A 13,324-nucleotide genomic window follows, 5' to 3' on the forward strand; every position below is an offset into this window, starting at 1 on the left:
CACTCTGGCCATTGTAGCATGAACCAGCAAGGGAAGACCTCTCTCTTTGCCTCTGCCTCTCTGTAACTCAGTCTTTCAAATAAATAAATAAATAAATAAGTCTATTTAAAAAAAAGAATTCAAAAGTTAAGAGTTTAAATTTGGATGAGGAGCATTAACGTGAAGTACCAAGAATTCAAATCCAGAAGTAGATGATGCAGATCCCTGTCATGGACAACACCTCAGCCTGATCCTCTTGTGCTTGAACAGCTGAGTATCATACTTCAAAGTAGAATTTCCAGAGTGACCTTTGTGGATCTACTTTATGATGATACGTTCCTTCTCTGGGTAGGACAATATAGGTACCTTTTGTTTATGGCATAAATAGAAGCACCAAAATTACTATTTGATATTGTATATCAGATCACATAACAATAAAACACTGTGTCACATAACATTATCCAGCTTTAATTTCTCTTTATTTCAAATGACACTTGAACCAGTATAATTTCAATATGAAAACAGAAGATGCTAAAAAAAAAACAAAAACAAAAACAGAAGCTGCTAATAATGGGATTTGATAGCCATCTTTTATTTTTTTATTTATTTGTTTGACAGGTAGAGTTACAGACAGAAGCAGAGAGAAAGGTATTCCCTCCTTTGTTTCACTCCCCAAATGGCCACAACGGCCGGAGCTACGTTGATCTGAAGCCAGGAGCTGGGTGCTTCTTCCTGGTTTCCCACGCAGGTGCAGGGACCCAAGGACTTGGGCCATCCTCCACTACTTTCCCAGGCCACAGCAGAGAGCTGGACTGTAAGAGGAGCAACCCGGACTAGAACCGGCACCCATATGGGATGCCGGTGCCGCAAGTGGAAGATTAACCTAGTATGCCATGGCGCCGGCCCCCTGATATACATTTTTTTTTTAGCTATTCCTGAGTTAATTCTTGCAAGGCTTTAGATCTAACATATAGAATTTTTTTTAAATATTTAATTATTTATTTAAAAGAGTGAGACAGAGAGAGAGAGAGGTCTTCCATCCACTGGTTCACTCCCCACTTGGCTGCAACGGCCAGAGCTGCGCTGATCCAAAGCCAGGAGCCAGGACTTTCTTCCGGGTCTCCCACATGGGTGCAGGGGCCCAAGGACTTGGGCAGTCTTCTAGTGCTTTCCCAGGTCATAGCAGAGAGCTGGATCGGAAGTGGAGCAGCCAGAACTCGAACCAGCACCTACATGGGATGCCAGCACTGCAGGCAGCGGCTTTACCCACTATGCCACAGCACCGGCCTCGCATATAGACATTTAATAAAAGATTTCAAGAATATCAAGAATTATTTGATGTAAAAGAATTGTTGCAGCTTGCACTGTTCTTCAAGATTTTATGCCTTTTAATGGAGAACTTCTATCACATTAAACCGGGTTTCCTTGGTAGCATGGATTGTGTATTAGTCGTCCTAGCATTCTGTGCCCACACAATGTTGGGCATGCAGTGAGTGTCCAGTATACACTTTGGAATAAATTCTGTGATGGACATTTAAAATAGATCATCAAAGGTCATTGAGATCTCTTTCAAAGATACAGTAACAGATTTATTGAAATGCAGTGTAAATTTTTACCTCTGTTCTTTAGATTTTCTCAGCTGAAGGGCCTGAACTTATCCCATAATAAGCTTGGATTCTTTCCTGTGTTGCTATGTGAGATCTCTACTCTGACTGAGCTCAACCTCTCCTGTAATGGATTTCATGACCTGCCAAGTGAAATTGGAAATCTGCTAAAGTAAGTATCTGATTTTTCTAGATTTTTCCTTTCTATTGTTGAATAAGAAATTTGTCTGGCATTTGGAATGAAGATAGTACAATCTCTTGCAGTGAAATAGATTGAGTAATTATTAGGATTCCAGTCAACAGGAGATTTTTTTTTGTTTGTTTTGTTTGTTTTTGTTTTTGTTTTTTTTTTGACAGATAGAGTTAGACAGTGAGAGAGAGATAGAGAGAAAGGTCTTCCTTCCATTGGTTCACCCCACAAACGGCTGCCATGGCCGGAGCTACGCCGATCTGAAGCAAGAAGCTGGGTGCTTCTTCCTGGTCTCCCATGTGGGTGCAGGCGCCCAAGCACTTGGGCCATCCTCCACTGCCCTCCCGGGCTACAGCAGAGAGCTGGACTGGAAAAGGAGCAGCTGGGACTAGAACCCGCGCCCATATGGGATGCCCGTGCCGTAGGCAGAGGATTAACCTAGTGAGCCATGGTGCCGACCTCAACAGGAGTTTTTGACATCAGAGATCTACGTGTCTGTATAGTGACTAATCCCTCAACTTCAACAGCAAAGGTCTTGATTAACTTTGGAGAAACCAGCCATGTAAATCAGTTAGCAAATCTCTCCATGGAGAGTTAGGATGTTTTTACCATTATTGGATTGATAATAAATTCATGACATACGTCAGAAGCCGTAACTGTATTTATATCTATTCCACAGAAACCTTTCATTCAAGTGACTTGTTTTGTTTTCTTCCTACAGTCTTCAAACCCTTTGTCTTGATGGCAACTTTCTGACTACTTTACCTGAAGAATTGGGAAATCTGCAACAACTTTCCTCCCTGGGAATTTCCTTCAACAACTTTAGTCAAATTCCTGAGGTTTATGAGAAACTCACTTTGGTGGATAAAGTTGTTATGGCAGGAAATCACCTGGAAGTCCTAAGCCTAGGGGTGCTGAACCGCATGAGCCATGTCAAGCACGTGGATTTAAGGTGAGGTCATTGTTTACTGTGGCTTCCTGTAGGTTAACTGTGATTGGCCATTACATCTTCTTCTCTTTATAAAGACTTCTTTAAAGCATTGGGATTTTGGGGCCAGTGTTGTGGGGGTAGTGGGTTAAGCCACTGCCTGTGGTGCTGGCATCATTTATGTAAGTGGGTTTGAGTCCTGGCTTCTGACCCAGCTCCCTGCTAATGCAACTGGGAAAGCAGGGTAAGCTGATCCAAGTACTTGGGCCTCTGCTACCCACCCCATGGAGACTCATCCAGGTCTCCCATATGGGTGGCAGGGGCCTAAACACTTGGGTCCTCCTCCACTGCTTTCCCCAGGATATTAAGAGGGACCTGGATTGGAAGTGGATCAGCATGGACACAAACTGGCATCCATTTGGGATGTGGGCTTCACAGAAAGTGACTTTGCCTGCAACACCATGACATCTGCCACCCGTCAACCCTTGACTTCTTTTAGTAAATTTTATTTTCTAGTCATAATATTTTCCTAAAGGAAGCTGGTAAAGGCTTTTGCTAGCAGTAGGTCAGTTATATCCCTTACACATGCATGGTGAGAGAGAAGTGTATTAAAATATAGGAAAATGAGAACAAGCCTGCATGCATTAAATCATATATTCATTTAAAGAACCAAGAGATCATTTTTTTTTTCATTTTCCTTTGGACTGTCCCACACACAGATTATATTCTTCTCCATTTATTAATGCAGGATGAGTCTTAGCACAAGAAGTAGAGCAGGCATGGCACAGGAGGAATATGCTGTCATAGTTCTGACGTGTTACTCTCATGACCCCTGTGGTACTTACTCACCCAGAGGGTTATGTTCGTCGTCTTGACCTTTGTTCCCACCTAACTTCATTAGGTATTTGGATATAAGCATTTTATTGTTGGGGGTTGTGGACCCAGTTTTCTTTATTTATATTTAATTAGATATGTATTTGCCAATCTGGAATGTCTAACTTAGCTGTAACTTGAGTTTTTTGTTTACAAACTCTCTGTGGTTATTTATATGTTATCTTGCAAAATGCAACAAATAATAAAATCCTTAAGTTGTTCAGGAAAAAAGAAATGGATCATGCCTCTCCAGTTTTTTTTTTAACCCATTTAATAGAATTTATTTTTGATTATTTTCTTATTTTTGCATCTTAAGGATGAATCATTTGAAAACCATGGTTGCTGAAAATCTGGAGGGAAATAAACATATCACCCACATGGATTTGCGGGACAATCAGCTGACTGACTTGGATCTCAGCTCCTTGTGTAGCTTGGAGCAGCTGCATTGTGAGCGGAACCAGCTGAGGGAGCTGACACTGAGTGGCTTCTCCCTTCGAACTCTCTATGCCAATTCGAACAGTGAGTGCTCTGTAATACCTCCTGTTTTTCTCTTTCAGCGCCAGTGCAGCTTGCTAAGAACAGTGGCGTCCGTGGTACTTCTCAGCCACTCTGCAGAATGGAGTGTGTGGTTCATTGAGGTCAAGCTTTGTCCTTTTTTTTTTGGACAAGCAGAGTTAGAAACAGAGAAAAGGTCTTCCTTCTATTGGCTCACCCCCCTAAATGGCCATTACGGCTGGCGTGCTGATCTGAAGCCAGGAAACCAGCTGCTTCCTCCTGGTCTCCCATGTGGGTGCAGGGTCCAAGCACTTGGGCCATCCTCCACTGCCTTCCTGGGCCACAGCAGAGAGCTGGACTGGAAGAGGAGCAACTGGGACAGAATCTGGTGCCCCAACCGGGACTAGAACTCTGAGTACTGGCGCCGCAGGCGGAGGATTAGCCTATTGAGCCGCAGCGCCGGCCTAGCTTTGTCTTTTAATGTTACTGTTAATCACTGTGCATAAGAAGACATAGTAAGATACTTTAAGGTTCACTAAGTGTGCATAATAAGAGGCATTTCCACAAAACACTGGAGAGTGGAGAGGTGGGCAGGCATGTACAAAACAGATTATCAACAGTGGTTTAGAACGAGGATTGGCAAATTCACATATGCACAATTCTATGTGTATAAGAATTTTTATCGCATCATTGTTTTAATGGAAAAATAGGAAAAAATAAGATTATCATGGGGGTGGTGTTATGGTGCAGTGGCATAAGCCCTTGCTTCTGATGCCAGCTCCCACATCTGAATGCTGATTTCAGTCCTGGCTACTCTGCTTGCAATCTGGCTTCCCACTAATATGGCTGGGAAGTCCAGATGCTTGGGCTCCTGCCATACACATACAAAACCCAGAAGGAATTCCTGGCTCTTGGCTTGGGCCTGGCCCAGCGTAGGCTGTTGGCCATTTGGAGAGTGAACTAGCAGATGGAAGATAAATCTGTCTGTCTGTCTCTTTTTCTCTCTGTCTCATTCTGCCTTTCAGATAAATAATGACTATTATGAGGAAAATGCATAAATCAGTAGTTACATAGTGATTTATTTAAGATTTGTTTATTGTTTTGAGAGGCAGAGTTAGAGAGAGAGATAGGGAGAGACAGAGAGGTCTACCATTTGCTGGTTCATTCCCCAAATGGCTGCAGTGATGCAGCTGGGCTGATCTGAAGCCAGGAGCCAGGAGCTCCTTCTGGGTCTCCCACGCAGGTGCAGGGGCCCAAGCACTTGGGCCATCTTCCGCTGCTTTCCCAGGCTGTGAGCAGAGAGCTGGGTAGGAAAAGGAGCAGCTGGGACTTGAACTGGCCACTATGTGGGATGCCAGTGCCACAGGTGGAAGCTTAACCTACTATGCCACAGTACTGGCCCCTAGTTACATATTTATACAATATAATGTGTCAGAGCAGTGGACATTAATATACTAAGATTTTATATGTTAATATAGAATAATCAGAAACATTTTTTGAGGGGGGAAGAAAGTAAGTAGTTGCACAATATGTATATTGTGATAGTTATTTCAAAATTTAAAACATATGGAAAAAATTTTTTTATCTGTATAAGTGTGCCATGACAGCTTGAAAGTATCCATGGGAATGATAAAAACCATATTCAAGATGATGTTTACCTTGTCATATGTGTATTTTTAAAATTCTGTTTAAAAGTCTATAGCTTGTTAAAGCAGAATGTGTATTTGTTAAAAGCTAGATGATGGGTAAAAGAAACTTCATTATTCTCTTTTCAGTACCTCTAAAGTTAATTAGGGTAAAATAAAGTGAAGGACTTTTGCTTTTGTTGCCTTCTGTCATATTATAAAAACTTCCAATTGTAACAAATTACTTGGCTTGAGCAGAATAGTTCTAAAACTGATGAGTGTTTATTTCCTATGACGTGGTGGTAGTAGTATGCCCTTCCGTGACATGATGGTAGTAGGTCCTTGCCATGAAAGTATTTGTTATTGGGACCATCTTCATTCCCTAATATGTTTAGAGATCCTGAATGCCTGGCCCTCATGGGAAAGAACTCACTGATACATGTACAGTCCTTAGTCAGCGGCAGTGTCACAGCAATGTACTGAACAGGGCTTCTTTGAGGTTAGCAATCCTTAAGTTTGATAATCTGGAAAAATTCACATAAAACAGTTGTACTTTCAGTGTCCCAAGGTAAAGAACTCAGCTTCACAAAAGAGGTTATCCAGGTGATCAGTTAATACAGGAAAAAGTTCTCAACTTATCTAGTCATCAGGAATAAGGAAATTAAACCCATGTGGGATACAATTCTGGACCTACCAGGATGACTAGAATGGTAGCTGTTGGGAATATAATTTGGTATTGCATGGGAAAATTTTGGTATTCTCTCCTAGAACTGAACATGGCCCTGCCTTGTATTTGGCAATTCTCCACCTAGGCCAATATTCACCCTAAATGCTTGTTTTAGTCCACAAAAGATGTTGACAGAAGCACTGTTTAAAGTAACCTCAAACTGGAAAGACTTAAATGCCTAAGAGCTAACTTATTGTGATGTATTCCCATAAAAGAACTTTATCTGAGCAGGCATGAAATGAATCAACTATAACTATATACAAACAATATGAACAGACCTCAGCAAGCATAATATGGAGTGAATGAAGCCAGATAAAAGTTTTATGTAAGTTAGATGTGTATGTATATAGTTATATTAATAGGCAAAAGAACCTGTGGTGTTGGGAGTCAAGATAGTATTGCCCTTGTGGGACAGTGGAGGAGTGTGTGGGGAAGCCTCTGGGGAACAGGCAATGATCTGTCTCTGCGTCTAGAAACTCTTGTACATTCAGTTTGTGAAAATCCATTCTTCTCTGCAATTAAGATTATTATACTTTTCTGTATTTGTGTTATATTTTAATTCAAAGTTAAAATATTGCCAGTAAAAATCCATTTATTATTTTTTCAAGTTAAAAGACTAAGTAGTTCCTGTTAGTGTGTAACAACTGCCTGAAGCAGTGTGAATCCAATGCAGTACAGTGCAGGATCTGTCAATTAGTTACTTGTTTTTCTAGACAGATTGGGATCCAGCAGTTAAGGACATCCATTTTCTATCTGATACTTATTCTCAGTAATCTAATTTTTTTTTTTTTTTTTTTTTTCCTTACTAGAGCTGACAGCAGTAAATGTGTATCCAGTTCCTAGTCTTCTCACTACCCTGGAACTCTCCCGGTGAGTGTATCTCCTGAGGGTGGTTCTTGTTTGTTGCTTAATATTTAAGAGAGGTATGTGGATACTTGGCAATTTTAAAGTATAAGAAACCTGTTGAAATATTTGGGTAACCAGAAGAAAGATGAGAGGATGAGTGGAGGAACCAGTTTAATACCTGTACTGTAGAGTTAGAGGAAGGATGCTCTTGAAACACAGAGGTGCCTATAGATTACTCAAAGACTAGATATAAAAAAAAAAGATTTATTTATTTGTTTGAAAGGCAGAGTTACAGAGAGGGGGAGAGAGAGAGATGGATCTTGCATCTGCTGGTTCACTCCCCAGATGGTTGCAATGGCCAGGGCTGGACTGGACTAGTCTGAAGCCAGGAGCCAGGAGCTTCTTTGAGGTCTCTAATATGGGTGGCCAGAGCCCAAGCACTTGGGCATCTTCTGCTTTTCCCAGGCACATTAGTAGGGAGCTGAATAGGAAGCGGAGCAGCCAGGACTCAAATGGGCTCCCCTATGGGATGCCTGCATTGTAGGTGGCAGCTTAACCTGATATGCTACAACTCTGGTCCCTCAAAGACTAAAGATGATGCAAACATAGAAGACCTTTTATCTTCATGTCAGGGATTTTCATTTTTGTCAGTTGAAATCAATTAATTCTTTTTAGATGCAACTTTAAAAAAATAATTTTTTATACTGTCATGTCCCATGGTGGTCTGAGTTTTAGAGATATTAATTACATTCAGGACTTTTTTTTTTTTTTTAATTTTCTATTGGTGGTCAGGAGTAGGCATAAATGTGATTCACTTTCTTTTATTTGCTCATTTCCAATCTTGTGATAGGCATTTGGGATTCAGTGACTGAGTTTTATAATCTGATGAACTGATTGACAGTCAAACAAGCTTTACAGGACAGCGTTCTAATGACTGTGAATGTAGGGTGCACAAAGCAGTACAAACAGCAGTGGACAGGGTCCAACATGGTCAGAATTACTGTGAAAACTGAGGTCAATGTGCAATACGCAGTGCGGTGCAGTGTCTGGCATACAGTAGTAAAACTACTGCCTGCACCGCCCATAGCCCATATGGGCACCAGTGCGAGTCCTGGCTGCTCTGCTTCTGATCCAGTTCTCTGCTAATGTGCCTCGGAAAGCAACAGAAAATGGACTCCCACGTGGGAGACCTGGAAGAAGCTCTTCTTGGCTCCTGGCTTCAGATAGGCCCAGCTCTGGCTGTTAAAGCCATTTGGGGAGTGAACCAGCAGATGGAAGATATCTCTTCTCCCTCTCTTTCTCTCTCTCTCTCTCTTTCTGCCTCTCTGTAACTGTACCTTTCAAATAAATAAATAAACCTTAAAAAAAATAAATAAATAAGGGGCCAGTGCAGCAGGTTAATCCTCCACCTGTGGTGCCAGCATCCCATATGGGTGCTGGTTCTAGTCCCAGCTACTCCTCTTCTGATCCAGCTCTCTGCTATGGCCTGAGAAAGCAGTGGAAGATGGCCTAAGTGCTTGAGCCCCTGCACCCCGTGGGAGACGCAGAGGAAGTTCCTGGCTTCTGGCTTCGGATCACTCCAGCTCTGGCCATTGCAGCCGTTTGGGAGTGAACCACCAGATGGAAAACATTTCTCTGTCTCTCTCTCTCACTGTCTATAGCTCTACCTGTCAAATAAATAAATTAAAAAAACCTTAAAAAAATAAAGAAATAATACCTATTGTGGCTTTTACTTTATTATTGTTAAGCTATTTATATTCCTACTCGTTCGTTTCTTTGTGGTATAACCCCAGCATAGGTCAATGCTAAGAATTCATCTTTTCCCTGGACCTTGACCATTTTTGAAGAAAATCACAGGGCTGGCGTGGTGACACTGACATCTCATAAAGGCACAGATTCAAGTCTTGGCTGGTCCAGCTCCAATCCAGCTCCCTGCTAGTGCTCCTGGAAAGTCCTTGGGCCCCTCACCCACATGGGAGACCTGGATGAAGCTCCAGGATCCTGCTTCGGTCTGGCACAGCCCTGGCTATTGCAGCCATTTGGGGAGTGAACCAGCAGATGGAAGATCTCTCTCTCTCTGTTTCTCTCTCCCTCCCTCCCTCTCTCCCTCTCTACCTCTCTCCCTTCTCTGTTGCTCTAATTTTTTAAAATTTTATTTTTAAAATTTTCTTTAAAAAATTTGTTTGAGAGATAGAGTTACAGAGAGAGGAAGAGACAGAGAGAGGTCTTCCATCTGCTTGTTTACTCCCCAAAATGGCCATAATGGCCAGAGATGGGCCTGTCCAAAGCCAGGAGCTAGGAACTTCCTCCGTGTTTCCCACACTGGTGCAGGGGCCCAGGCACTTGGGCCATATTCCACTGCTTTCCCAGGCCATTAGCAGAGAGCTGGATTGGAAGAGGGGCAGCTAGGACATGAACCAGTGCCCATGGGATGCTGGTGCCCCAGACAGAGGCTTAACCCTAGTATGCCACAGTGCCGGCCCCAATAAATTAAAAAAAAAAAAAATCAAATCAAGGTGGATAGCACTACAAATTCGTGATTTCCAACCTCTTCTGAGCCTATTGGCTTTTCTTTTTCTCTCTCCTTCCATTGTCCTCAGCACTGTTGCCTATCACTCTACTCATCCCTCATCCAGTCTCTTCCACTCTAGACTGCTTCCCTAGAGGCTAAAGGCCATTATGGCTTACTTCCTTAATCTTCCTACCAATTTGGATTTGCATAGACTTGACTCTTATCCATTGTCAGCTTCCTTCCTCTGTTGAAGCCAATCCAGCTGTCTGGCTTTTGGCTTTATTCATCCCACTGCCCTGACTTGCTCTGTTAGTCATCCTCTTCCTCCCTACCACGTGTGTTTTTCTCATCCTGTCTGTATATACACGCTTCTCTTCTGTCTTAACAAACAGAAAAAGTTACCTTTGCCTCACAATCCCCCAGCTACTTTTTAATTTTTTTTGATAGGCAGAGTTAGAGAGAGAGAGAGAGAGCGAGAAAGGTCTTCCTTTTTCCGTTGGTTCACCCCCTAAGTGGCCGCTACGGCCGGCATGCTGCGCTGATCTAAAGCCAGGAGCCAGGTGCTTCCTCCTGGTCTCCCATGTGGGTGCAGGGCCCAAGCACTTGGGCCATCCTCCACTGCCTTCCCGGGCCACAGCAGAGAGCTGGACTGGAACTGGAGTAACCAGGACAGAATCCAGCGCCCTGACCGGGACTAGAACCCGGTGTGCTGGTGCCGCAGGCGGAGGATTAGCCTAGTGAGCCACAGCGCCAGCCACCCAGCTACTTCTAATCCCTCTTAAGCCCTTTTGGTTCATGTTTCTCAAGAATTATTTACAGTTGTTGACTCTGTTCCCATTTGGTTATTGCACCAATAATTCTATTTAGACCCCCTCTTACAGAACTTTTCTGTGTTGACACAGTTAACTTTGGCTGGCCTTTTTCTGACCTTTTTCGTGCCTCTTTGGCTATTTCTTTTGCCTCTCTTGCATACTCTTCTTTTTCATAGACTTTTAGAGGCTGATTGTCTCCCAGGGCTCTGTCCTTATTCCATTGCATCTCACTGGATGTGATCTCATTTCCTCCAAAGATTTCAGCTGCATTCAAGTGTCAGTAACACCCAGATATCCAGCCCAGGCCCCTTCTCTGAGACTCAGACCCATCTGTCCAGTTCTGTACTGGACACTTCAACCTGCATATCCCCAAGTACCTCACATATATGCAAGATTAAGCTCATTATCCACCCCTGCATCGTGTCTTAACTTGTATGTCTTGTGTCTATTCCAGTCATTGGCCTTATCTCTCTGGTCATCTGGGCTATGCGCTTGCCTCTGCTATTCCCCACATCTAGTGCATCTCCAGGTTGTTTTATTTTTGTCTCTGAGTATTTCTGGAATGCTTCCATGGCTGCCTCTACCCTCCGACTTATTACTGCTCATTCAGGCCTTCATCATTTCTTGTCTGGAATTCTATAATAGATTTCTGATTGTTCTTCCTTTTACCAACAGAACCAGGTTCTCAATCAGACCTTTATGTGTCCAAAGAGTAATCTATTTAAAGTGCAACACTGATTGATATTTTCTTTCTTTTTTCTTTTCTTTCTTTTTCTTTTCTTTTTTTTTTTTTTTTGACAGGCAGAGTGGACAGTGAGAGAGGTAGAGACAGAGAGAAAGGTCTTCCTTTTGCCGTTGGTTCACCCTCCAATGGCCGCCGCGGCTGGCGTGCCGCGGCCGGCGCACCGCGCTGATCCAAAGGCAGGAGCCAGGTGCTTCTCCTGGTCTCCCATGGGGTGCAGGGCCCAAGCACCTGGGCCATCCTCCACTGCACTCCCTGGCCACAGCAGAGAGCTGGCCTGGAAGAGGGGCAACCGGGACAGAATCCAGTGCCCCGACTGGGACTAGAACCCGGTGTGCTGGCACTGCAAGGCGGAGGATTAGCCTAGTGAGCCGCGGCGCCGGCTTTTTTTTTTTTTTTTTTTTTTTGACAGAGTGGAGAGAGAGAGAGAGAGAGAAAGAGAAAGAGAGAAAGGTCTTCCTTTTGCCGTTGGTTCACCCTCCAATGGCCACCACGGCCGGCGCGCTGCGGCTGGCGCATCGTGCTGATCCGAAGCCAGGAGCCAGGTGCTTATCCTGGTTTCCCATGCGGGTGCAGGGCCCAAGCACTTGGGCCATCCTTCACTGCACTCCCGGGCCATAGCAGAGAGCTGGCCTGGAAGAGGGGCAACCGGGACAGAATCCAGCGCCCCAACCGGGACTAGAACCTGGTGTGCCGGGGCCGCAATTCGGAGGATTAGCCTATTGAGCTGCGGCGCCAGCCCCACTGATTGATATTGACCCTTTACTGCCTGTGAACATTTCTGTGAGGCTTCTTTGCCTGAAAATCAAGTCCTAGGCTTCTGAACATGCTTTAGTCCTGATCCTAACTTCTTTTTTCTGTTCTCCTCTTGTCCTTCATTGCTCCATCATCACCAGACTGCTTATCATTCCCCATATACGTCAAGCTCATGTTCTCACTCCTCATGTAAGGCCATGGTACACCAGTCTTCAAAAATTTTTTTTGTACAATTAAAAATTTATATAAGGTGACCATATTTCATGTATTTTATATATACATATTTTGGGGCATAGTGATACTTCCCACCCTACCATCCCTCCTGTCCTCAAACCCACCCTCCGTTCTCCTTCCTTTCTTCTTTCTTTTAATTTTTACAATGACATACTTTCAGTTTATTTTATAATCATAAGCTTCGCCCTCAACTATATAAATAATTTAACAAATAATAATAAGAAAATATATTGTTCCTCAACAATAGAGACAAGGGCTATAAATAATAATTCTCAAAAGTGTCAGTTTGATAGACATTATAATTTTTTATACTCTGTTAGTTACCACAGATTAGGGAAAACATATAGTATTTGTCTTTTAGAACTAGCTTATTTCACTGAGTGTTTTCATTTCCAGTTGTATCTGTTTTGTTTTGAAAGACAAGAATTTCATTGTTTTTATGGCTGAATAGTATTCCATGGTGTATTTATACCATATTTTCTTTATGAACTAATGGATATCTGGGAAGATTTGATATCTTAGCTATTGTGAATTGAGCTGCAATAAACATGGGGGTACAGATAATAACTTCTTTTTAAAAAAGATTTATTTGTTAATGTGAAAGAGTTACACAGAGAGAGAAGGAGAGGCAGAGAGGTCTTCCATCCTCCACTGATTCACTCCCCAATTGACTGCAATGGCCAGAACTGCGCTGATTCAAAACCAGGAGCCAGGAGCTTCTTCCAGGTCTCCCACGAGTGTGCAGGGGCCCAAAGACTTGGGCCATCTTCTGCTGCTTTTCCCAGGCCATAGCAGAGAGCTGGATCGGAAGTGGAGAAGCCAGGACTCGAACCAGTGCCCATATAGGATGCCGGCACTGCAGGCGGTAGTTTTACCCACTACACCACAGTGCCGGCTCAGATAATAACTTTTTTTAAAAAAGATTTATTTATTTATTTGAAAGGCAGAGTTACAAAGAGGCAGAGGAAGAGAGAGGGGTCTTCATTCGCTGGTTCACTCCC

The 13,324-nt window shown here is 43.1% G+C and overlaps 1 protein-coding gene across 5 annotated transcripts in view; it reads left to right on the forward strand.

Annotated features, from left to right (window-relative positions):
• Positions 1-13,324, forward strand: part of PHLPP2 (PH domain and leucine rich repeat protein phosphatase 2) — a 92,032-nt gene that overhangs the window by 47,857 nt on the left and 30,851 nt on the right. For all 5 annotated transcript variants that reach the window (XM_070062685.1, XM_008257569.4, XM_051846986.2 and 2 more), the window contains exons 7-10: positions 1,609-1,755; positions 2,495-2,725; positions 3,891-4,093; positions 7,231-7,291. In XM_070062685.1, coding sequence (XP_069918786.1) covers positions 1,609-1,755; positions 2,495-2,725; positions 3,891-4,093; positions 7,231-7,291 — 642 coding nt within the window. The remainder of the gene's footprint in view (positions 1-1,608; positions 1,756-2,494; positions 2,726-3,890; positions 4,094-7,230; positions 7,292-13,324) is intronic.

Source organism: Oryctolagus cuniculus, chromosome 18, assembly GCF_964237555.1.
Source record: "Oryctolagus cuniculus chromosome 18, mOryCun1.1, whole genome shotgun sequence".
NCBI classification, from domain to species: Eukaryota; Metazoa; Chordata; class Mammalia; order Lagomorpha; family Leporidae; genus Oryctolagus; species Oryctolagus cuniculus.